This window comes from Protopterus annectens, chromosome 16.part0, assembly GCF_019279795.1.
Source record: "Protopterus annectens isolate FY-2018-M chromosome 16.part0, PAN1.0, whole genome shotgun sequence".
Lineage (NCBI taxonomy): Eukaryota > Metazoa > Chordata > Ceratodontiformes > Protopteridae > Protopterus > Protopterus annectens.
In genome coordinates, this window is record NC_056750.1 from 683094642 (window position 1) to 683119015 (window position 24374).

At 40.9% G+C, this 24374-nt stretch overlaps 1 protein-coding gene across 1 annotated transcript in view; it reads left to right on the plus strand.

Annotated features, from left to right (window-relative positions):
• The window catches only part of LOC122790648 (collagen alpha-1(I) chain-like), an 882142-nt gene that overhangs the window by 389899 nt on the left and 467869 nt on the right, over positions 1 to 24374 (plus strand). The window contains exon 16 of the mRNA XM_044058172.1: positions 10157 to 10210. Within this exon, the coding sequence (XP_043914107.1) occupies positions 10157 to 10210 (54 nt within the window). The remainder of the gene's footprint in view (positions 1 to 10156; positions 10211 to 24374) is intronic.

The following is a 24374-nucleotide window of genomic DNA, read 5'->3' on the forward strand; positions in this document are numbered from 1 at the left end:
ACAAAGTTTTGGGGGAATGGAGTTCCTGTTGATGCCATGGTCATTGCGATGGCCACCAAGAAGGTACTAGTGAGGAAAGTTCCACTGTCCTTCTCCCCAGCAGGGAGTTGCAGACAGTAGACAGATTTGGGAAGCATGTCTGTTTCAGCAACTGTCACTTTGAGGTCTCTGAATTACTTGGCACACTTTACTAAGCTGCAGAGGGATCTAATCAAGAAAGTTATCAAACACCCTCTTGGGTGCTGTTCCTGATAAAGTTCAGGCATCTGTTACTTCTCAGCCGACAACCCTATGGTCCATGTACAATTCATCCATGAGGTTGATCTCACATGTAGCGGAAGAAACCTCAAGGGCAGTAGGTTCAGGCATTTCCATAAGGAGACACATCTGTATGCACCTCTGAGTTTGCGGAGCATTTCAAGTCTTCGTTCATCAATGCTGCTTTTGACAGAATGTCTTTATTTGGTCCTAAAGTAAAAGGCACTCTGTCCAGGTATGAAAAGGATGGAAAGACCCTGTCTGCCATGTGCGTGCGTTTTTTGACACCTCAAGCAAACTTTTCCAGGAATCAATGAGGTGGTCAAAATTGTGGTTCAAGAAGTCTCGGGATCATTTTCAAGATGCACATCAAGGAGGTTGCCCCAGAGGAAGTGGAAGGAACTCTAATGGACAAAGTCACCCCTGTAGCAGAGGTGGTCCGCAGAACCAGTGTCCCAGAGAATCATTCTTTGACAAACCCTACCAGAGCTCTTGAAAGGGGGCCTGATTGCCCACCTCCTGAAACAGTCAGGGAACAATTATCCCTGCACCAGAGAGCCTGGCTAGATACAACAAAAGATAACTTGGGTGCGGAAGATTATTTCCAGATGCTATACTATACCCTTTTCCCTTTCTCCCCTATCCCAAGGAAAATCCCTGATGTTTCACCCAGTCAGAGTAAACAAGCAGCAATTCAAATACAAAACCTGCTAGAAAAAAAGTAATCCAAGAGGTCCTGCCAGACTAGACAGAATTCAGAACTTACTCAAGGTTCCTTTTGATGCCGAAGAATACAGGAGACTGGAGACCAATCCTGGATCTCTCCAAACTAAACAAGACAGTTTGAAGAACAAAGTTTTAGATGGAAATGGTTCAGTCCATTCTCCTCTTCCTGGGCAAGGAAGACTGGATGTGCTGTATAAACATTCAGGATGAGTACTATCACATAAAGATGAACGGATGACCCAGAAGGTACTTAAGCTTCCAGCTGGGAGCCAGTAATTTTCAATTCAGACTACTGCCCTTTGGACTCACCACAGCCCCCCAGGGTGTTTACCAAGTACATGGCAGCAGTAGCAGCTTATCTGAGAATGCAAGGATTCTAAGTGTTTCCATATGTGGAAGATTGACTCATTACCACTCAGGCCAGGCATCAACTCATATGTGCAAGAGACCAGGTTTTCCAGACTTGATCTCACCTGGGGATAACCATAAACTACAACAAATCTCATCTGCAACAGACTCAGAGTTTATAGAGTTCATAGCAGCAAAAACATCTATTGCTTCCCTTCCATTACAGTGAGTTCAGATTATAAGATTTCAAGTCAGAAAGGTAATCTGCAGCACCTCAATTTCAGCCCGACTAGGTCGTCAGGCTCTAGGATTGGAGGCAGCAGCAATAACATTAATACCATTTGCCAGGTTTTATATGAGAATTTTTCAGTGGTTGTTAGCTGCTCAATGGTTGATTCTTTATCACCCTATGTCATACAAGATAAGAATCACTCACATCTGCAAGAGAGATCTAAAATGGTGGATTCATTCAGACCAGATTCTACAAGGTTGTCCGTTCATTCCCCCTCAGCCCAAGGTCATAGTGACCACAGATGCATCACAGCTAAGGTGGGGGTGGGCATTACATGAGGAAGGGAGTCTAAGGCAGAAGACCATTTTGCATATAAATGTCCTAGAGATGAGAACAGTGCTGTTAGCATTACAGGCATTTCAGAATGCTGTCCCTTTGGGGACAATTGCAGTACAGTTGGACAACATGTTGGTCTTCTAGTACATCAACAAACAAGGAGAAGCCAAATCCTGCCCATTATGTTGAGAAGCTCTCAGAGTGTGGCAGTGGGCGATCTCTTCCAACCACATTCTTATAGCAATGCACATTCCTGGGAAATCCAGTGTGATAGCAGACAAATTGAGCAGGTGCATTCTTCTACCTCACGAATGGTCCCTCAACAAAAAGATTGTGAAGACAGTCTTCTGACAATGGGGCTAGCCTTGCTGCATTCAACTTGTGTCCACCCTGAATAACAAATGCAGCAACTACTTTGTCCTAATCCCTCCACAGGGGAAATCCGCAAGAGATGCTCTACTTAACGATTGGCTCCCCCAGTCTATCCTCCCACTCCATTAATTCCCGAATTTCTTCACAAAGCTGCACGGTTGAAGAGCAAGGTAGTTATTGCCCCTTACTGGCCTCAACAAATTTAGTTTCTCTTCCTTTGGCCTCACCTGATTCAACCATCTTAGTTTCTGGATCGAACTCCTGCCTCATCCAAAAAGCATGATACATTCAGCCATAGTGAATCTCAGGCTGGCTTTCCTGGTTCCTACAGTTCTATTAATAGCCAGATAACCTCTTCTCTGGTCTGTCATATTTTCCTTTGTCCTCCTATAAACCTTCCACCAGAAAACTATACTCCAGCAAATGGAAGAGATATGTTTTTTTTGGGCTCAGAAACGTAATATTGACCCTTTCTCAGATCATGTTCATAATATCTTGGAATTTCTAGTGCATCTTTTTTGAAGAGGGAGCTAGTTTTTCTGCTGTTAAAGTACAATTAGCAGCAATGTCCAATTTTTATGCTTGAATAGATGGTTCTGTAGCATCCCATAAGATGAACAAAGCTTTTTTGAAAGGCACTCTACTCTTAAGGCCACCTTTCAAAGATCCTAACCCCCTTGGTACCTGAACTTTGTGGTGCAGTCTCTTACAGAATCCCCTTTTTGAACCCTCAGCTACTTGCAAACTCAACTATCTTTCATGGGAGACAATTTTGTTAGTAGCCATCACCTCGGCCAGAAGAATTTTTGAGATCCAAGCATTGTGCTTGAAACCTCTATACTTGATTTTTCATTAGGACAGAGTTACCTTGAGTACCAGTCTGTTATTTCTTCCAAAGATGGTGTCAGAATCCAATATAAATCAATTAATTTGCCAGCATTCTTTCCCAAGTTTTCTAACAAAGGAGGATACGTATTATATTTATTGGGTGTTCATATTTAACGTTTTTACTTACATAGGGCAAAAAAACATCAGGAACTCTGATCAGTTATTTGTTTCATATGCAGAGCCAACATTGGGTAAACCTTTACCAAAGTTACTCTGTCTAGGTGGATAACAAATTGCATTTCCTTTTTGCAAAGCAAATCGGACATTGCTCTGACAAAGCCGGTTCAAACCACTCCACCAGATCCACGGCAACTTCATCAATTTTTCAGTCCAGGATGCCCATGGATATTTGTGCAGCAGCTACATGGGCTACTCACCATACTTTTATTACTCTTTACAAATTAGATGTGGTCTCCAGAGGAAGGACATCTTTTGGTTCTGTGATGCTTAGGAATACCCTTCCTTGAGTCCACCTTGGAAATTGGGTAGCTGGGGACTATGTCCCATCAGCTATGGACAGAATGAAAATTGACAATATCAGATAATGAAGTTATGTACTCACCATAACATTCCATCTGTGTTGTTCATTTTTATTCTTCCTCAACTCCCCTCCCACCAACCCCCATCCTTAAGGCTTCTGGAAGAATGAGTCCGTAGTGGACCTATATGTCCTTATTTTTTATACAAGCTCCAGATATAGCTTCTCCATGATAATTTCCATCTTTAATTTCTACTAAGGCAGCAAACAAGATCTGAGGTAATTGGGGTTGGTGCACTGTGGGTAAGGGAGAAGCTTGAGAGTTTTTGGTTGCTACTAGCTTTAGCAATGGCCAAGTTGGATCCAAAGGATTAGATCCGAAGCCATCAGTTGATGAAGAATGAAATTGGACAACATAGATGGAACGTTATGGTGAATGCATAACTTTTTTCAAACCTTGATAGTAGAACTCTGTTGTTTTTTCTTCTTCTAATTCTTTTCTGTGACATGATCATGGTAGTAAGATGTGAAGAAGGAATAGAATCTTGCAGATCAAGAGAGTAATGGCAAGTATAGGTATTGTGTCCTAAACAGTGTATCCACGCTCTGGTCTTTGTTTTAATTATTTAGGGTTTGTTATTCGTCTCTTGATCAGGTAATATCAACAGGGTCACCTAACTTCCCTTTTTAAATAGAGATCAGAAAGCATAAAATAGTTAACTGCTGAGATCACACTATACAAAATGAGAAGACAGAATTCAAAAATAGGTTTTGAACTTCACAGCCCATTATATAAACACTGTAGTACAACTGATCCCACTCCATTTGCTTTTACTGTGGTAAACTTTATCCACACCATTTATTTTCTCCCATAGCCTTCCACTGGCTGGAATGACTGATTATCTGACATAGTTCACTGTTTCTGTACTTTTGTATTCATTTCTTAATAGATGTTTTGTATTCTAAACTAACTGCAGGTCTGAATTTACTGAAAGCTGTTGTTCAGGTACCTAGAGCTAAACAAACAGACTACACTTTGCCATTATCTGTCGAATGTACTGTTTAATTGCATTTTACTGCATTTTGTTGCTGTTTGACTGTATTTCTTCATAGCAAGTGCTATTCTTTTGACTATAAGCGATTAATCTGTGCTTCATTGTGAGTTTTTTCTTACTGAGTTTTTAACCTTATAATTGAGTAGCATAGTCTAAATACCAGTCTACAGCATCCAGAGCTTCAGCTGCAGTGTTTTAAACCCTTTTGAGATATTCCAGCTACAAGTTAACTTTTTCTGCAAGAAAAAAAATGTTATAAGCGTGTTTTCTGCCTTTCCTTTTACTAGAGTAGTCAAGATACAGATTTGCTGTATCCAAGACTGTTTTATAAGTTTCTGAGTTTCCCAGACCTTTTGGTGTTAGAAGGAACCCTTCCAGCTTATCAGCGGGAGTGGTAAGCACTAGGTAGCCTATCTACCACAAGAGGAATGGTTTCTGGCTCTGAAATTGTACTTATTGGCCATTTGGGTGGTTTTTCTATTCCTTTCAATTTTCTGGTTTAAAAGTCTGTGTTTGCATGGGTTTGCACTTGTTTAAGCTCCACAGATCCTGTTTTGGCCTCCTACAGACTACAAGAACAATAGAAAGGAGAAAGAGAGACTTTAAGTGCCTCTATTTTGATTGTTTCTGATTATACTGCTTTCTGCACCTGATTTAAGTCATTTTTTTTCATTTAACCGCATTTATTTTAACTGTATTTGCTTTAATATTGCTACACACTTAAGTGTGCTAGCGTGCATTGCATTTAATGTATATTACCAGTGCCAGAAAGTCTGCTCTTCAATTTTTCCCTTAGATCTTGCTAGAGATCTTCTCTCTTGCACTTTAATTTGCTTATTTACCTAGCACTTCATCAGGCTTTTTGTAGCAATTATTGTAGCACACATAAGTGCTATCAGCACTAGACTTCTTATAAGGAAACAGCTCCAGTACTTAGTAATGATGACCATCCCTCTTGGCATGTCTAAAGGTCAGTTTCCTGTGCTTTCTCCTATCAATCTGGTAAACTTGGGTATTCTGAGGCAGTGTAGCAACTGCCTCATGTACACAGACAACCCTCTCCTCTTACCTCCCAACACTCAGACTTGTGAGAGATGTGCTTATATTTCCAAATTGGAAGCCATGCACTCTCCAGCCAAGACCGTAATAGCTGGTCAAGAGGAGAAGGTCAACACCTGCACCACACCACATGGAACACATAGCCCTCCAAAACATAAAAACACAAACCACACACCCACCTTCGCGGAGGATCTCAATAAAAATCTACCCAAACAGCAGAGACCTCCAAGGCAGAAACGCACTCAATCACCACAACACAGCACAAACCACAAGACACACAGCTCACCTAGATAGTGTGCCCCTCAACCTAAGGTAAAACAGCTTGCCCAATACAATAATTATAGGTGACTCAATAGTGAGGCACACTGAAGTCCCACTCACTAGGTTGAATAAGGAGAAGGTAACAGTCCGCTGTCTATCAGGTGCCAGAATCTGACACATAACACACGCACTCAGGTCACTCCACAACAAGTATAACTCTTATTATCCATGTGGGTGTGAATGACCTGAGATGCACCTCCCTGGACTACATGAAAAGAGACATGGTGGCACTCTTGGATTATGTGGCCCAGACAGGTATGACCCTAGCCCTGAGCAGCATCCTACTGTCGCCCAGAATGATACCGCAGTACAAACAGAAAATGATCGAATTCAACAATTGGCTAAGTTTCTGGTGTCATTTTAAGGGGATCCAGTATCTGTCTGCTTGGGATAACATGATTGACAGACCTCGATGCTTTGCCAGAGATGGCCTGCATCTGTCACCCCTGGGTTTCTGGGCACTGGCTAAAGCTCTTGCCACTCCTATAGTGCCTTTTTTAGGTGGTGCTCCAAAGACCAGATTACCACCATAACAGCTATAAATAAATGCAATCTAATAGTCATGCTGCTCACCGCTAGAAGTCTAAATCTCAATATGCACTCGCTTGAAGCATTCTTCAAAATGGAGAACATTGAAATTTGCACTGTAATGGAGACCTGGTTTAAAGCAGTAGAAAGCACTCCTGTGCTACCAGGCTATAACTCATTCCACACCTTTCGGCCCCAGAACATGGACTGAAGCTGCAAAGGTGGTGGTGTCTCCATATTCACAAAGGATATGCACACCTCCAGACTAGTAGCCCAGCATAATGCATCTGAGATACTCCAGGTAAGAATAACATTGGGTTAGACAGTGATTTCAGGTTATAGCCTGCTATAGGTCCCCAGTCATGTTCCAAGACTCTCATTCCACATTCCTAAGCATCCTGGAAACTATTAAGCTCCAACCCAACACTCTCATACTAGGTGACTTCAACTACCCCTCCACCCCTCCATCAACTGGGAAAACTACTCATGCACCAATGCACTGGCCCAATACTTCCTGGAATTCATCAATTCCAATGCCCCTGGACCAGCTCATTCTTACCCCCACTAGAGGAAGCAACATCCTGGACCTGGTTATTACTAATATGGGCAACCGTTGCTCTACACCAATAGTCAATTCCTCCCTGGTTAGATCCAACCACAAACTAATCACCATGGAAATCCACATCTCATCCACACCCCCTGCAAAAGGTATCCACCATGAAGAACTTCTCCAAAGCTGACTTCAGACTCCTAAAACAGAGGTGGCCCACTTCATGGCACCCATACCAATGAAAAATAGATGTATGACCGCCAAATCATACACCAATGCACTGTACGAACACATACTTAAATGCATGGAACTAGCCATACCCTATAGAACCAAGACACACTACTCCAAAAAAAGGAAACCAATCTGGTGGTTCCCTGCCATTAATAAATTCTACAAAAGAAGAAAGAAAGTGTTGCAGGAAAAAGATGAAGTCCCAAGACTGGAAAAAATCCCTTATTAGCCTCAACAAAAAGTTGAGATCACTCATCAAAACCTCTCAAGCCAGCTATAAAGGCAGAATTGTGGCAAACATTAAAAACAACCAAAAAGCCTTTTATAGTTATATCAAGAATCTCCATGGCAATACCCAGATTTGCTCTGAGTTACTGCACAATAGTACCTCCTATACTGAGCCAACAGATATTGCCAACATACTGGCCGACAGATTCAGTGCCAACTTTACCCCTCTCCCTCCCAAAGGACCAATCTCAATACTGGAAGAATGCCAGGCACCCAGCATTACTGCAACACAGGTTAAAGCTGCATTGTCCAAGACAAAGAATACAGCTTCCGTGGGACCCAACAATATCCCTGGCTATTTTCTACATGAATTACAAAGTGAACTAGCATCACATCTGTGTGCCCTGTTCACTCAAAGCCTCACCTCATGCTTTGTCCCTACTGAATGGCACACTGCTATAGTCATCCCTCTCCATAAAGGAGGAGTGAATACAGACCTTGGAAATTATCACTCCATTAGCCTGAAGAGTTTGATATGTAAGGCTGTGGAGTGGACCTAATTAACAGGGATACAGGGAATCTCCAAACTCTAGATCCTATGCAATTTGGTTTTGTGAAAGGTAGATCATGCCTGCTCAAACTTGTTGGCTTCTTTGAGTCAGTCACCAGAGCTGTGGATGAAGTTAAGACAGTTCCTATAGCCTTCCTCGATCTGGCCAAGGCCTTTGTTACCATTCCTCACTCAGGAATTATTGATAAACTCACCAAACTAGGCATCAACCCCTATATCATTAGGTGGTTGCAAACTGGCTCACAGACAGAACCCACAGTGTGAAAGTCAGACTGCTGACCAGTCATGAGTGGAGCCCCAGAGGGTTCGGTCCTAGGTCCTCTCCTGTTTGGCATCTACTTCTCTGAAGTCCAGACCAACACAGAGGGCCTCTGGCTGACCAGGTTTGCAGACGACTGCAAGCTGGGAGCCATTATTAACTCCCCAAGTGATGCAGACATCCTACAGAAAGGCTTCACTGAGAGCAATGACTGGTGTCAAAACCATGGCCTTAAGCTTAATGCCAAAAAATGTTTTGTCCTCCCCTTTGGGAAAAACTCAGTTCCCACTAATTACCACATCAATGGGAGCCTACTGAACACTGAAGGCGTTATAACAGATCTGGGGACACAGGTTGACAGCAACCTGTCCTTTGACCATCACATTGCCACTGTGGTCAGAAAGTCCTTCTATGTGGCACATTTCATTACCAAGGGTTTTGCATCCAGGAAGAAAGAGGTCATCATTTCTCTCTACTCTTCCCAAATTAGACCAATCATAGAGTATAATGCCCCATTTGGCATGTACCTCACTAGACACCTGCAACAGCTGGAGGGGCCACAAAAATACCTCATGAAGAGGATCCTAGGCCTTAAACACATGTCCTACAGGGACATACTCAAAAAACTCCAGCTCTTCTCTGTCTCATATCGTCTACTAAGAGGTGATCTCTGCTTGACGTACAAAGCCATGTCTGACCCAGCTCTGTTAGAAGTGCTACACCTAAAGAAATCCCAATCCCTCCGCACCACACGCTCCAAAGACCTCAACCTCATTACCACAATCAACAGAACATGCTGGAGGGACAGGTTCATAACCCAGAGTCTGCCCATGCTCTGGAATAGAATTCCCATACATGTCAAGCAGAGCACCTCACTGTCCTTTTTCAAGAGAAATTTTGATGAGTGGATGCGAAACAGAAAGTTCACCTCTGGGATCACTGCAGTGGCTCTAATTGATAGAGGCACTGGGAACTAACGTCAGACGGCACAATGCCAGGGCACTTATATGGGCTAGGCTTGTAAAGGCTCCAGGGCCATTAGCCTAGTATACACCTATGAACCCTTGAGTATAATTCCAGTAACATACTGCTTCATGAAATTATGCTAAGTTCCGCTAAGGTTGTGTGATATGAGGAGATGGTATCTTTAAGTATGCAGGTGAGGGGAGGGGGTCAAAGCCCCCTGTAGTTATCAATTTACCCAGTGCTGCTAATTTTATTTTTTAAGTGCTCTTTTATGAACTAGGTCTTGACACAACTGTCCTTTGTTGGATGGGGACTGGATAAGAGTACCATATTCATACAGTGTATGCAAGGGTTACTTAGTAGGTGGATTCTGCTTACCTATTTTTATTAGAATTTGTACCAAAGCTGTTAATGGCTGTAGCTGGGATACATCAGCCACTGTATGCCTAATAATATTTTGTAGGCCAAGGTCCATAGAGTTACGGAACCACTGACTTTCACGTAATCCTGGTAAAGCATGTGGAGGATATTCATAAATGCCACATTTTAATCTGTATCTATATAAATTAGTGTTTACCTTCAGAAACCTAGACTACCGATATTTCATTCAGTGAGTGAATATGCAAAATTTCAGGTTTGCATTTCTCAAAAAAGTACAAGTTAACAGAACTTTTCACTTTTGTACAGCCCTAGTTGTTTGCTTTAACTTGTTCATTGCTTAGGTAAAATTATTCTTACTTTTGATTACAGGGTATTCCAGGGCCACAGGGAGAAAAGGGAGAACGTGGGAAGCCTGGACCTGAGGTAGGTAATGTTTTTAGGAAGTTTCATCAAGATATTGATTCTTTCTGTAGTTTTCAGTACCAGTAAATGCTGCAGATGGTTTCATCTTTTAGAATTTTGCATTTTATTTTATACTTTACTTGATATAGTAAAGTTTTAGGAAGCCTGTGTTGGGTGTTATCAAATTTCATTAGTATATCCATTTTAAAGTTTCATGATATTTTAAAGCTGACTACAAGTATGTTTGAAACTTTCAGACTGATAAGAATTTATTCTTTGATAATCACAAAAAAAAGAACAGATTCTAATTTGAAAATAAAAGAAAATAATTCTTGAATATTTTTTTTCTGTTGTTGTGGCCTGGTCTTTTTTTTTCTTCAGGCCAGTCTTTTACTGATCCTTACGTCGTAAATATGACTGTTGTTGGCAGCAGTGGTTCCACCAGGGAATCTTATCATAGAATTAACGTAGGAGATGGTTTTGCTATTTGTCCCAGTTTAGTATGTAGGAAGACACTTTTTTCCCTCTCCATTTTCCACTGGCTTGCAGGAAGAAACATCCCTGTTTCCCTTCCTAGTTAGCAGGTATTCCCCCCCCCCCCCCGACCTCTGCTTATTATGTAGGAGCATACATTTAGCAGTTAATATGTAGGATAATTCTTTCCCCTTCTCCAGTGCTTGTTTGTTTGCAAAGTGGATGGTAGACTGATGCAAAGACTGCTTTCAGTAATGACCTAGGCACTTAACTTCATTTACTGTATACATTTAGAATTTGTATAAATACAAATGTTAAACAAATTTTTGAGTACATTTCTATACTCATAAGTCTAGGTGGTTAAGAAACTAAAAGATGTTATACTTAAGTATATCAATATAACACTGACAACAGTTACGTACATAAGATGTGAGTATACACAATATAAAATCCTAGGGTAAGACTGTAGCTTGTCACAGCTGTACTTAAATTGTGAACTGATAACATAGCCATGCCTTTGGTATTGTGAAATTAGTCTTATCCATTATCATGAAGACCATTGCATTTGTATTCCTCGGTCAGTTATTGTAACATCTGGCCTTAAACACTAACACAGGCTTAATTTGTAATGTTATTAGGTGAGTGATTCCTGGCTGTTGGAGCTATTTTTTGGAATGCTTTTTCATCAAGTGTTAACTCGAAGGCAGGTCTGACTAGTGATAATGAACCCTAATGATATAATCTTAAAATGTGCTTAAGGAGAGCAACAGCCCAGTTTTAGTTCATAGCTTCATAGAAGGTTACTAGGCAAATTGCCCTAGAGCCCTTACAAGCCTAGCCATATTTATCCCAAATTGCCCCAGTTATCGGGGGTAGGTGAATGAAGTTCACAGAGGTAAGGGTCTGTGGTAGTTAATACTGATTTCCTCTGTCCCAGAAGGGACATGGGCACCACCCCAGAAGTGAATTTGCAGTCACTTATCCATTGCTCTAGGTTGCATTTGAACAGGGTAAGGGAGGGTCTCTGTTTCACGTGAACTGGAAGCTTGTTCAGAGAAGTGGCAGTCTCTGGGAGATGCATCTGTCTCTCCAGCATGATATGCTCATGTCAGAGGCTAGGTTCAGATCCCTGGGCTAGTCATCGTTGTGCAGCTTAATTTACGAATGTGTAACATTTCCATCAGTGCTGAATCGGAGACTGCTCTGTAAGCCAGGTACAGGTCACACCTTAGGAACCTATAGGAGACAATACAGTCTTTCCACATATGACTTGTTCTGTGTACCCTGTAGTTTCTTGGTGATAAACCTCTGTGGTCTGTCCAGTTGTTGCATGTGTCTTGTGAGGTACATGCAAAAGAGGGAGCATTGTACTCAATTATTGGTCTGATGAAGACGGAGGATATTGGAATTTATAACATTCTTAGATCTAGATATGATGCCTTTATTTGTAAGATGTGCCACATTCAGAAAGAGTTCCTTACTGTTTTGGGAATATGATGATCAAAGTTCAGATTGCTATCAACCTAAGTACGCAGATCATGTACTACTGGGTCTACAATTAGGGGGGATGCTGTCTATAATGTAATTAGCAGGGATGTCATCTTCACCAAAGGAAATAATAATGCATATTTTTGCATATAGCTTTAATCCATAGCTTTGGCACCAGTCATTTGTGATAACCCCTGTCTGCAGTATTTTAACATTGTTGGGGGACTCAGTGATTGCTCCTAATATTCAATCATCAGAGAACTTGGTCAGCCACATGTCACCCAAGTTTCCCTGGAATTCTGAGAAATAAATTTCAAACAGTAAGGCATTTTGAAAGAAGTGTTTTGGGAAGGAGTAAGGACTTCAGCTGCAGCTGGTATAGTCTTTCATCAGATTTGCCATATGAGTGTTAGGTGATTCAAAAAGTTGTGATATGTGAGCTCATAATTTTGACTTGTGTTCTAGAACTTTCAATATATCTTTAAAGGGCAAGGGAAAAGCTGTTATTTTATTTACTAGATGCATCACTTAGGCAGTTTTAGCTGTTAATCTGTAATTCCTTTTTAAGCTTTGATAAATTGTATGATAGTATGAAATTTGAAATTCTTTAAATTTTTTTCCAGGTCTTATCCCCACCCTCTTAGTTGAACCTGTTAAGGTACTAATAATGCAGGGGCTTTTGTTCTTTGAAATTTTCCTGACAATTTTTAGAAATAATTCACTTTGTCCTTCTGCAAGACTGGAAGGAGTATACAAAATTGTTTATTTTGCACATTCTTCCTGCCTTTCCTGTAACTACTCTAGTCCAGATACAGATTTGCTGTATCCAGGACTATTTGTAAGCTTCTGAGCCCCCCAAGCCTTTCTGTGTTGGAGGGAAGCCTTCTAGCTTATCAATTGGAGTGGTAAGCACTAGGTAGCCTATCTACCACAAGAGGAGTGGTTTGTGGCCCAGAAATTGTAGTTTATTGGCCATTTGGGCAGTTTTTTCCATCTCTTTCAACTTTCTAGTTAAAAGCCCACATTTGCGCTCCTTTCCCGCCTTTCCTGTAACTAGTCTAGTCTAGATACATATTTGCTGTATCCAGGACTGTTTGTAAGCTTGTGAGCCCCCCAAGCTTTCTGTGTTGGAGGGAAGCGTTCTAGCTTGTCAGTGGGAGTGGTAAGCATTAGGTAGCCTATCTACCACAAGAGGAGTGGTTTCTGGCCCAAAAATTGTAGTTTATGGGCCGTTTGGGCAGTTTTTCCATCTCTTTAAACTTTCTGGTATAAAAGCACACGTTTGTGCTCATTTCCCACCTTTTCTGTAACTAGTCTAGTCCAGATACAGATTTGCTGTATCCAGGACTGTTTGTAAGCTTCTGAGCGGTCCCAAAGTCTGCTCTTCAATTTTCCCTTAGATCTGCTAGTTCTCTCCTTTCCTGCACTTTTACTAGTTTATTAGTCTAGCACTTTACCAGACTTCTTGTAGGAATTATTGTAGCACACAAAAGTGCTACCAGCACTAAATATTCTACAAGGAAACAGCTCCAGTACTTATTATTAATGCCAACCCCTCCAGGCATGTCTAAAGATCAGTTCCCTGTGCTTTCTCCTATTATTTTGGTGAACTTGGGCATCCTGAAGCAAAGTAGCAACTGCCTCATGTACACTGACACCCCTCTTCTCTTACCTCCCAACACTCAGACTTGCGAGAGATGCACTTATATGTCCAAATTGGAAGCCATGCACTCTCCAGCCAAGACTGGAAAGCTGGTCAAGAGGAGAAGGTCAACACTTGAACCACACCACATGGAACACATAGCCCTCCAGAACACACACCAACACTGCCTTCACATAAAAACACAAACCACACACCCACCTTCATGGAGGTGGTCAATAAAAATTTACCCAAACAGCAGAGACCTCCAAGGCAGAAATGCACTCGACCACCACAACACAACACTAATTATGATACACATAACTTTTCTAAACAGTGTGCCACTCAATCAAAGCCCCTAAGGCAAAACAGCTTACCCAACACACTAGTCATAGGTGACTCAATAGTGAGGCACACTGCTGTCCCACTCACTAGGTTGAATAAGGAGAAAATAACAGTCAGCTGCATGTCAGGTGCCAGGATCCACCACATAACGCACACACTCAGGTCCCTAAACAGGAGGTACATCTGGGTGTGAATGACCCGAGACGTACCTCCCTGGATTACATGAAAAGAGACATGGAGGAGCTCTCGGATTATGTAGCCCTGGTGGGTATGACCCTAGCCCTGAGTAGCATCCTACCATCACCCAGATTGATACCACAGTACAAGCAGAAAATTATTGATTTCAACAATTGGCTAAGTTTCTGGTGTCATTCTAAGGAGATCCAGTATCTGTCTGCCTGGGATGACATGATTGACAGACCTAGATGCTTTGCCAGAGATGGCCTGCATCTGTCACATCTGGCCTTCTGGATACTGGCTTAGGCTCTTGCCACTCCTATAGTGCCTTTTTTAGGTGGTGTTCCAAAGACTAAATTACCACCATAACAGCTACAAACAAATGCAATCTGAGGGTCATGCTGCTCACTGCTAGAAGTCTAAATCTCAAAATACACTCGCTCGAAACACTCCTTAAAATGGAGAACATCGACATTTGTGCTGTAACAGAGACCTGGTTCATGGCAGCAGAAAGCACCCCTGCACCACCAGGCTATACCTCATTCCACACCTTTCAGCCCCAGAACTTGGACCAAAGCTCCAACGGCAGTGGTGTTTCCATATTCATAAAGGATGCACACACCTTCAGACTGGTAGCCCAACATAACCCATCAGAGATAATTCAGGTGCGGCTAACATTGGGTAAGACAGCGATTCAGGTCGTAGCCTACTACAAGTCCCCAACCATTTCCCAAGACATCTTACCATCACTCAGAATGATATCACAGTACAAGAAGAAAATGATTGATTTCAACAACTGGCTAAGTTTCTGGTGTCATTCTAAGGGGATACAGTATATGTCTGCCTGGGAAGACATGATTGATAGACCTCGATGCTTTGCCAGAAATGACCTGCATCTGTCACCCCTGGGTTTCCGGATACTGGCCAAGGCTCTTGCCACCCATATAGTGCCTTTTTAGGCATTCTTCCAAAGACCAAATTATCAATGTAACAGCTAGAAACAAACAGAGACCTGGTTCAAGGCAGCAGTAAGCACCCCTGCACTACCAGGCTATAACTCATTCCACAGCTTTCGGCCTCAGAACTTGGTCTGAAGCTTCAAAGGCAGTGGTTTTTCCATATTCATAAAGGATGAGCACACCTCCAGACGTGTAGCCCAACACAACGCATCAGAGATACTTCAGGTGCAGCTAACATTGGGTAAGACATCAGTTTAGGTCGTAGCCTGCTATAGGTCCCCAACCATGTCCGAAGAGACTCACTCCACATTCCTAAGCACCCTGCAGAATATTAGGGTCCAACCTAACACACTCCTACTGGGCGACTTCAACTACCCCTCCATTAACTGGGAAAACTACCCATGTACCAATACACTTGCCCAACGTTCCTTGAAATTCATTAATTCCGATGCTCTTTTCCCCCGCTAGAGGTAGCAACATCCTTGACCTGGTCATTACTAATATGGGTGACCGTTGCTCTACACCAGTAGCCAACTCCTTCCTGATTAGATCCGACCACAAACTAATTGCCTTGGAAATCCACATCCTACAGAAAGGCCTCACTGAAACGAATGACTGGTGTCAGAACCATGGCCTTAAGCTCAATGCCAAAAAATGTTTCGTCATCCCCTTTGGGAAAAACCCTGTTCCCATGAGTTACCACATCCATGGTAGTTCACTGAACACAGAAGGAATTATAAGAGATCTGAGAACACAGGTTGACAGCAACCTCTGTTTTGGCCACCCAATTGCCTCTGTGGTCAGAAAGTCCTTCTGTGTGAAGAGTTTTGCATCCAGAAAGAAAGAGGTGATTGTCTCCCTCTACTGTTCCCTCATTAGGTCAAATAGAGTACAATGCCCCATTTGGCATGCCCCTCACTAGACACCTGCAGTAACTGTAGAGGCCACAAAAGTACCTCAGAAAGAGGATCCTAGGCCTTAAACACTTGTCCTATATGGACAGACTCAAAAAACATCAACTATTCTATCTCATATTGCCTACTTAAGAGGCGATATCTGCTTCACTTGCAAAGCCATGTCTGACCCAGCTCTGTTAGAAATGCTACATCTAAAGAAATCCCAATGCCTCTACTCCATGTGCTCCAGAGACTTCAACCTAATTACCAAAATTAACAGAACGTGCTGGAGGGACAGGTTCATAACCCAGAGACTGCCCATGCTATGGAATAGACTTCCCATACATGTCAAACAGAGCACTTCGCTGGCCCTGTTCAAGAGAAATCTTGATGAGTGGATGGGAAAAAGAAAATTCATCCTGGGGATCACTGCAGTGGCTCTGCTTGACAGAGGCACTAGGAACTAAGGTTGGGTGGCATGATGCCAGAGTAATCCTATGGGCTAGGCTTGTAAAGGCTCCAGGGCCATTAGCCTAGTACACATCTATGAACCTATGAACTTATATGGGAGTGGCCTTATGAATTTAGTAAGGAACTGAGTAGTCACTTATTGTCAGAAAAGTTCTGTTTAGTGCTGTCCTGTCAGTGGCATGTCAATCTGCATTAAATTCACCTAGAAGAATTCAGTTTTCAGCCGTAGACCTATGATACACTTTTGCTAATAAGTCAACAAATATGTGCAGTGTTGCAGGAGATGGTATGTATGTCAACCCATTTGTAGCTGTGGGGCACCAATCAGTTAAGGTCTTTGTCATTATAGGAAGTGTTTAGCAAATTAGTAATAGACTGCTTTTGATGATCTTTAGTGCTTGTATATTGTGTGAAAATAGATGATGATGGAGTTGTAGTGTAATCTAAGGAACAAACATTACATGAGCGTATCCCTAGTTTTTTTTTTATTGATTTATTTCAATCCATGATTCTAAATGATCCCACTTATTATCGCATCTGCTAGTGTTGATTGAATGCATTTGTAACTGTTTCTGTTTTTAGGCAAGAACAAAGGGGGTATCTGTACTTGAAGTCTGAATACCTGTCAGTATTAATTATGACGGAAGAAGATGTAAGTGTACAGTGCAACTGTCAAATAGGACCATTTGAACATCTGTGTTGCCTGATCTAAGGAGCTTTGCTTTAAGAAGATGAATATTCTAACAGTGCTTTCCTGATGCAGGTCATAACAGATGTGTGAGAATAAGTAGACCAAGTAACTAAAGCCCTTAGTTCTTAGTTAGGGACAGGTTACTAATAAAGATGAGCTCTGGCAAGCAAAATGTATATCTTAGGTTAATGGATAGCTGACTGTGATATATTGCTTTGGGAAATGTGTGCTCAGCATTTGTTCCCACATTTGTGGGATTCATTGAGCATGTATTCATAGATTAGATCATATTAACAAGTGAAGTGGAGGCATAGCAATTATCTATAGGGACACACTTAATGTAGAACGATTAGATAACCACCCCCTTGACACAGGTACCACAGAAATACTAATAATTAGTTTACAACTAAACAATGACAAATGCATCATCATTTTCACAGTATGCATCCCCCCCCCCCCAGGCAACAATTCTAATACAATCGAAAGTCTCCTGAATTGGGCAGCAACCACCTATAGCCAAAAAAACAATCATTGCAGGAGATTTCAACCTTGACTGGTCCTCCTGTTCCTCTAAAGACCCATCAAAATTCAATAACCTCTTCGGCTTTACTCAAATAATCACAACACCATCTAGGATAGACAAGCATAGTAAAAAACAATCAACCCTTGATTGGATTCTCACTAATACACCCTCACTATGCCCTAGCTATGAGTGCCTCTCTGACACCCTCAGCAACCACAGATCCACTTACCTCCTTAGACAAAATGTAAACCCTAAAAAATCCATTATATACAAGCACATCCATAATACAAACCATTTCTCCCCAGATATTTTCAACATCCTCCTGAAACAATGCAATTGGTCCCTACTAAAATATCTCAAATTCAATGAAGCAACGCAGTACTTCAACATGACTTTCCTAGAAATCCTGGAGTAAGTAGCCCCCATCAGGAAAATTCATGTAAAATCAAAACCATCCCCATGGCAAACAAAACATACTAAACATCTCATGAAGCAAAGAGGCAGAGCATGGTCCATTTGTCCACCAAAAACCAAACTACCCTCCAGAACTACCAACAACAAAGAAATACAGTCAAAAGGCAAATAAAAACAGACAAAAAAACTTACTACTCAGCAGAAACATCAACATATAACCCTCACAAATTCTGGGCCTGTATAAATCAAATTCTCAGTCTTAACCACCCCTCAACTCCTAACCACTCCACCCCAAATACCACTGAAGGCATAACCACTTAGTTCAGTTCTCACTTTACAAACTCCATAATGTCCCTTCTAAATCATAGCACCATCAGTCCACTGACTGTACTCCTCACACCTCCCAGCAATCATGTAGCATTTAGCCTCAAACCAGTTCCTACAAGCTACATTAAATAACTTCTTCATCAACTGAAACCCTCAACTCCAGCAGCTGATGAGCTTCCCAATGAGTTTTTAAAACTGGCAGCTGATGCCATTACCTACCCAGTCTCCCTACTAATAAATAGGTCCATCTCTGAGCAATATGTCCCCAATTTATGGAAGATATCCCATATTATTCCCTTACACAAGGGTGGCACCTCAACTCTTCTAGCAAACTACAGACCCATCGCAATATTACCTCCCCTTGCAAAAATCCTCAAGAAATGTATACACTCTCAAACCCTTCCCTGTCTCCTGAGCAATGACCTCCTCTCAGATTCACAACATGGCTTTAGACCCAAGCATAGCACCACTTCCCCCCAATTAGCTTCACAGACAGTAAACCAATCCAGAAACAATGGCCTTTACATCTCATCTGTTTTCCTAGACATGTCAGAAGCATTTGACACTGTCTCACAGCACAAACTTCTATACCAACTAGCCACCTTAAATTTCTCGCAACACACCTTATCATGGCTACTTGTCCGACAGACAGCAAGCTGTCGAGTAGCTAGACAACATATCCTCACTCCTACCACTCTCAGTAGGATTTGCCCCAAGGTTCTATACTCGGCCCCCTTCTCTTCAGAATTTTTACCAATGACCTCAAAGCAGCCACTACCTCAGCTGACATCATACAATATGCAGATGATTCTACTCTCATCTGCTCAGCCCCCTCAATCCCTGAACTCCTGCACAAAACACAAAAAGCTTTCATAGATGTTGAAAGCTACCTTTCCACAAATCAACTAATATTAAATCCCAACAAGGCCAAACTAATATTATTTACCAGCAATAAAACAGCTCCACCACCCCCCCCCCCATCCAATTCACTATCTACTCCACCAACACCACCAAAATAGAGCCAGTAGACCATACCAAGCTGCTGGATGTCACCACTGACAAACCCCTCACCTACGACCTACATACATCTCAAACAATTAAAAAGGTTGACATAAAACTCGGGGCACTAGACAGGGCCAACCCATTCCTCACCCATACCACCAGAACAACCACTGCTCAAACCCATCTACTATCCAGCCTGTTATATACCTCCCCAATCTTCATATATGTAAAGAAAACAAATCAAAATAAACTGGAAGCCTGCTACAAGAAGATAGCCAAATTTGCCACCAATCTGTCATATAGAACACATCACTGTACTACCCTTTACAAACTAAACTGTCTGGAACTCCCAAACTTATTATGCCTCAAACAACTTGCAATTTGCCATTCCATCATCTACCTTCCAAACAATTGCCCAGCCCTAACAAAACTAGTAAAACTCTATCACCAATCGAACCCTTCACTCCTCCGACAAACTTCTTCTAGAAGCCTCTAAAAGCAAAAATAGCTCTGGAGATGCCTTATTTTCTTATCACATCTCCAAAATCTGGAACTCACTTCCTCAATCCATTCTTTCCACAGCAAACCCCTGCAAATTCAAACTTCTCATCAAAGCCCACCTGGCTAAAAACTGGTTATGCTCCTGCTCAACACCAGGCTGACCACTAGGTAAATCTAAATTACTTTCACCACCTTATATCCTATAATATTTCCACTCTGAGTCACGTCTTTATCTAGTTGCATCCTTTCTCACTCCTAATACTAGCTTATGTCATATCTCCATTGTAATTGTTTACTTAGTGAGGCTACCACCCCTAATTAGAAAGATATTAGCATCTTGTTCTTATGTCATTTACTCAACACACAATACTTGATATCCATTATATCATGGACTTTATCTTATTTCACGGTTTGTGCACTATTCTTGTCTTTTTCACCCATTTCAGTTGCATTACTTTTTTATTGTATTTACTGTTTCACTGTGTAACTTGGAGCTTGACTGTTGTTTTGTTCATTCAATTCATTTGTATTTACTTAATGTTTTACTATGTAATTTGTAGCTTTTCTCTCCGGGCTTCTGCTGAAAACGGGCCAGCTTGGCTCAATCGGACAAGCAAATGTAAAATAAAATAAAAATAAAAAAATAAAATAAATACATAAATGTAGTTTTAACCTTCAGCGTCTGCAAAGATGTTGCTCTGTGACATACTATTACTGAGGTTAGCATGATACAATGGTGTGTGTTGAGTTTTTACACTGAGATTGCAATAGTGTTCCAGTTTATCTCTGCTTCTTAATACCATTCACTCAGCTTTTGCTCCTTTGGAAAGTAGAAGCGATTCTGTTAGAAACCATCACCTTCCTTCAGAAGGGGACTGTAGAGTAAATAACAGAAAACAGAACTGTAGGAAAAGTATTTTCCTAGCCTACAAAATGCTAGAGAACCTAAAACATGTTTTTGACACAAGATTTTAACCAGTTTGTGATTTGTTAGAGGTTATGCTTGGAGAACATACTGTAGGCTTATCATCACATTCTGATGCATATGTCTCACAAAGATGTTCTTAACTGCAGGACAATAATACTTCCAGGTATGGGCATTGTCCTTTGGATTATCCTCTGCATCGTGCATCTTAAAAGAGTGTCTCTGCCATAGCAGCTACACTTTGAGGGAAGGAAATATATGCATCTTCTAATATGGATAACTTGCTATTATTTCCTTTGTCCAGAGAATCTAATCTGTAGTTTGTCTTAGACTATGAACCTGGTTTTGCAGTTTGGAATCACTATCAGAAATCTCAGAGTTCTTCTTTGTGCCATCTGAGAATATCATCTTTCTGAATCTGATTATGTACTCAAGTCATCACAGTGTGTTCCTCTGTCTGGTAGGAATTGCAGCTATGTTTTGTTTTCCAAGTCAGGGACTCCATATCTGTCCAAATTTAGCAGCATTTTATCAGAATTCTGGGCTGCACATGGGCTGCACTTTTGGTGGCCCTATGGCTGGCTTTCTACATGAGACCATTTGTTGGCTATTACAGGTACAGTTATATAGCACTCAGAGACCTGGATGAACAGATCTAAGTGTCCTCAATGGCAAAGTGAGATTGTGGTGCAACAGGGTAAGGGAATTTGTCCTTACCTCTCTGCTGTGTGATCACAGAGTTGAAAAGTATAACTAGAAGGGGGTAGGAGTGGGGTGCAGGGGGAATTGCCCCATAAAAAAACATTACTTTGTTTCTGCAGTATTCAGTCATTTTAGATTCACTCCAAAATGATTGCTTTCTTTTGATTCACTCTTTTCTTCATTCGATATTTAATGAGACAGTCATCCATCCACAGCCTGTTTTCCCATTTTTGTACATGGGGTCAAGGTGTCACTTCAACAATGACAATAATCTAGATCCAAGGTTCACACTTCGGGTGGCTAGCCCTGTTGCAGTTGTTCTTCAACATCACACACAAGCACATTTAGTGTGTCCATTCCACTTACTGCATGTCTTTGGAATGTGGGAAGAAATTGGCAAACCATGAGGAAGCCCAAGCACACACAGGGAGGACATGCAGACTCCACACAGAAGGCAAATCAGTTTAGAATGAACCAGGCAACCTCTACTGTGAGGCAACAATGCTAACTGCTTTACCACTGTGCCACCTTTCATTAGATAATTTATATATATATATATATATATATATATATATATATATATATATATACATACACACACACATACATATATATATATATATATATATATATATATATATATATATATATATATATATATATATATATATATAACCTGGTTAGGTAGACTGCAATATAGGTCAAAGACTAAAGGAAGAGAAGCAATGCAAACATAAGAAGTACGAGAACCCAGACTTTGCAATACTGCAAGGATAATGCTTAAAAAGGCAACATCAGGAGTATATATATAATAAAATAAAACAAAAACTACCTTAATAGTTAATGGTGGGGGGTAACAATATGATGATAAAACAAATTGTAAATGCAATGTTTTTAGACTCTTATCCTGCTTATGAAAGCACCATCATCTGAGCATATGTAATTCCTTGGCAGACTTACTTTCCAGGTCCAAGGCATGGACTTTTGAGTGGGGACTCTAGATTTGGTTCTGGAAAAGCTAAAGAGGTTTGGGAGGCCTGTAACAGGGCCACACCTGACTTTTTTATCCCTCTTGTGGAGCATAAATTTTGTGTGTGTATACATACATATATATATATATATATTATATATATATATATATATATATATATATATATATATATATATATATATATATATATATATATATATATATATATATGAGAGAGAGAGAAAGATTATTTATATATATATATATATATATATATATATATAGAGAGAGAGAGATTATATGTATATATGTATATATATATATATATATATATATATATATATATATATATATATATATATCCCCAAATGTCTTTCTTGCACAGTGTGTTTCCTTCAGCAAGAAGGGTGACAGTGCAGTAATGACTTCCATAGCTACTGCTGCTAACAGACTTGGTTTCCTCTGCTTCAGTAGCTGTGTCCATGATTCTGAGGAACCTTATGAAACAGACTAATGTAAGCAAGTTCTCGAAGATGTCTCCTTAACATGTCATCAGTATTTTCACAGATTATATTGTGGATATGAAACCAGCTACAAGATGAACTTACTTTTCCAAGTAAAAATTGCTTGACCTTTGTATGGCATTCAAGACCTTTCTCTTGCATATGTCTACATTTCTTGGCAGTCTGCTTTCCTTGCCAAAGTTAAGCTTGACTTAAGTGGCAATGAAAGTTCATTTGCCAGATTCCCTACTTACATTGAATTTGGAGGCTCCTGAGAAATAGTCCAACCTGATGTAGTTCATACCTTTCTTAGGTGGATCCTGTTCATAAACTTCCACTGCAATTTCTTTTGAAGTCTGTAGTCATTTCCTTTGAGCCATTGGCTCATGCAGAGTCGCAATTCTGTTTTAACTGCATTTCTGCTGGATGCCATCTCAGCTTAGAGGATTTCAGTGCATCTTACCTTGTCAAACAAATTGATAATACTGATGTTTTATTAGGATAGAGTATGATTCTACAGACTCTCTAATTGCATTTTGAGTGTTGTTTGCATAACCATGATCATCATAAGTATCGATGTCCGAATGTACCTAGATAAAACATTTCTGTGTCGATTTATGTTTTTGTAAATCTATTAGGACAACATTCTTCTAGGTACATTGAGTGTCAGTGGAGTCATCAGCCACTTTCTTACAATTCATCTGCATCAAACTGAATGTGTGTCCCACCCAGGGCACGACTGATATTATAATGCAAGCTGTTTTTCAAGGCTTTATTAACAATGCGCCTTTCATTGGTCCTGATTGCTCCCAGTATTCCAGATGTTAACTGCTAAATCTTCGATTTCTTTCTTTCTTTGGGACTTTCATTGCATGTTTTCCACTTGCTTTTTGACAGTTCTGTAACAGTGTTTTGTCTGTCCTGAATGTGTTGCTTTCCTTCTGGCAATGACTGTGTACTTTTTGCTGCAGTTCAGACTGGCATCAGCGTGTGCATGTGTGTGTCTGTGTGAAACTCTGGTGTTCTTGCAGCTTGTATGTTAAAAAGAATAATCTCCCTTTGCTGTGAAAACTTAGCCAGTTTGTTTGTTCTTTTTAGGGATAACAGAACATGCTTTCTAGTTGTATCTCCACCTGGATTTGATGAAAATAGCCTCAGTGAAGCTAGAAAAAGGAGGT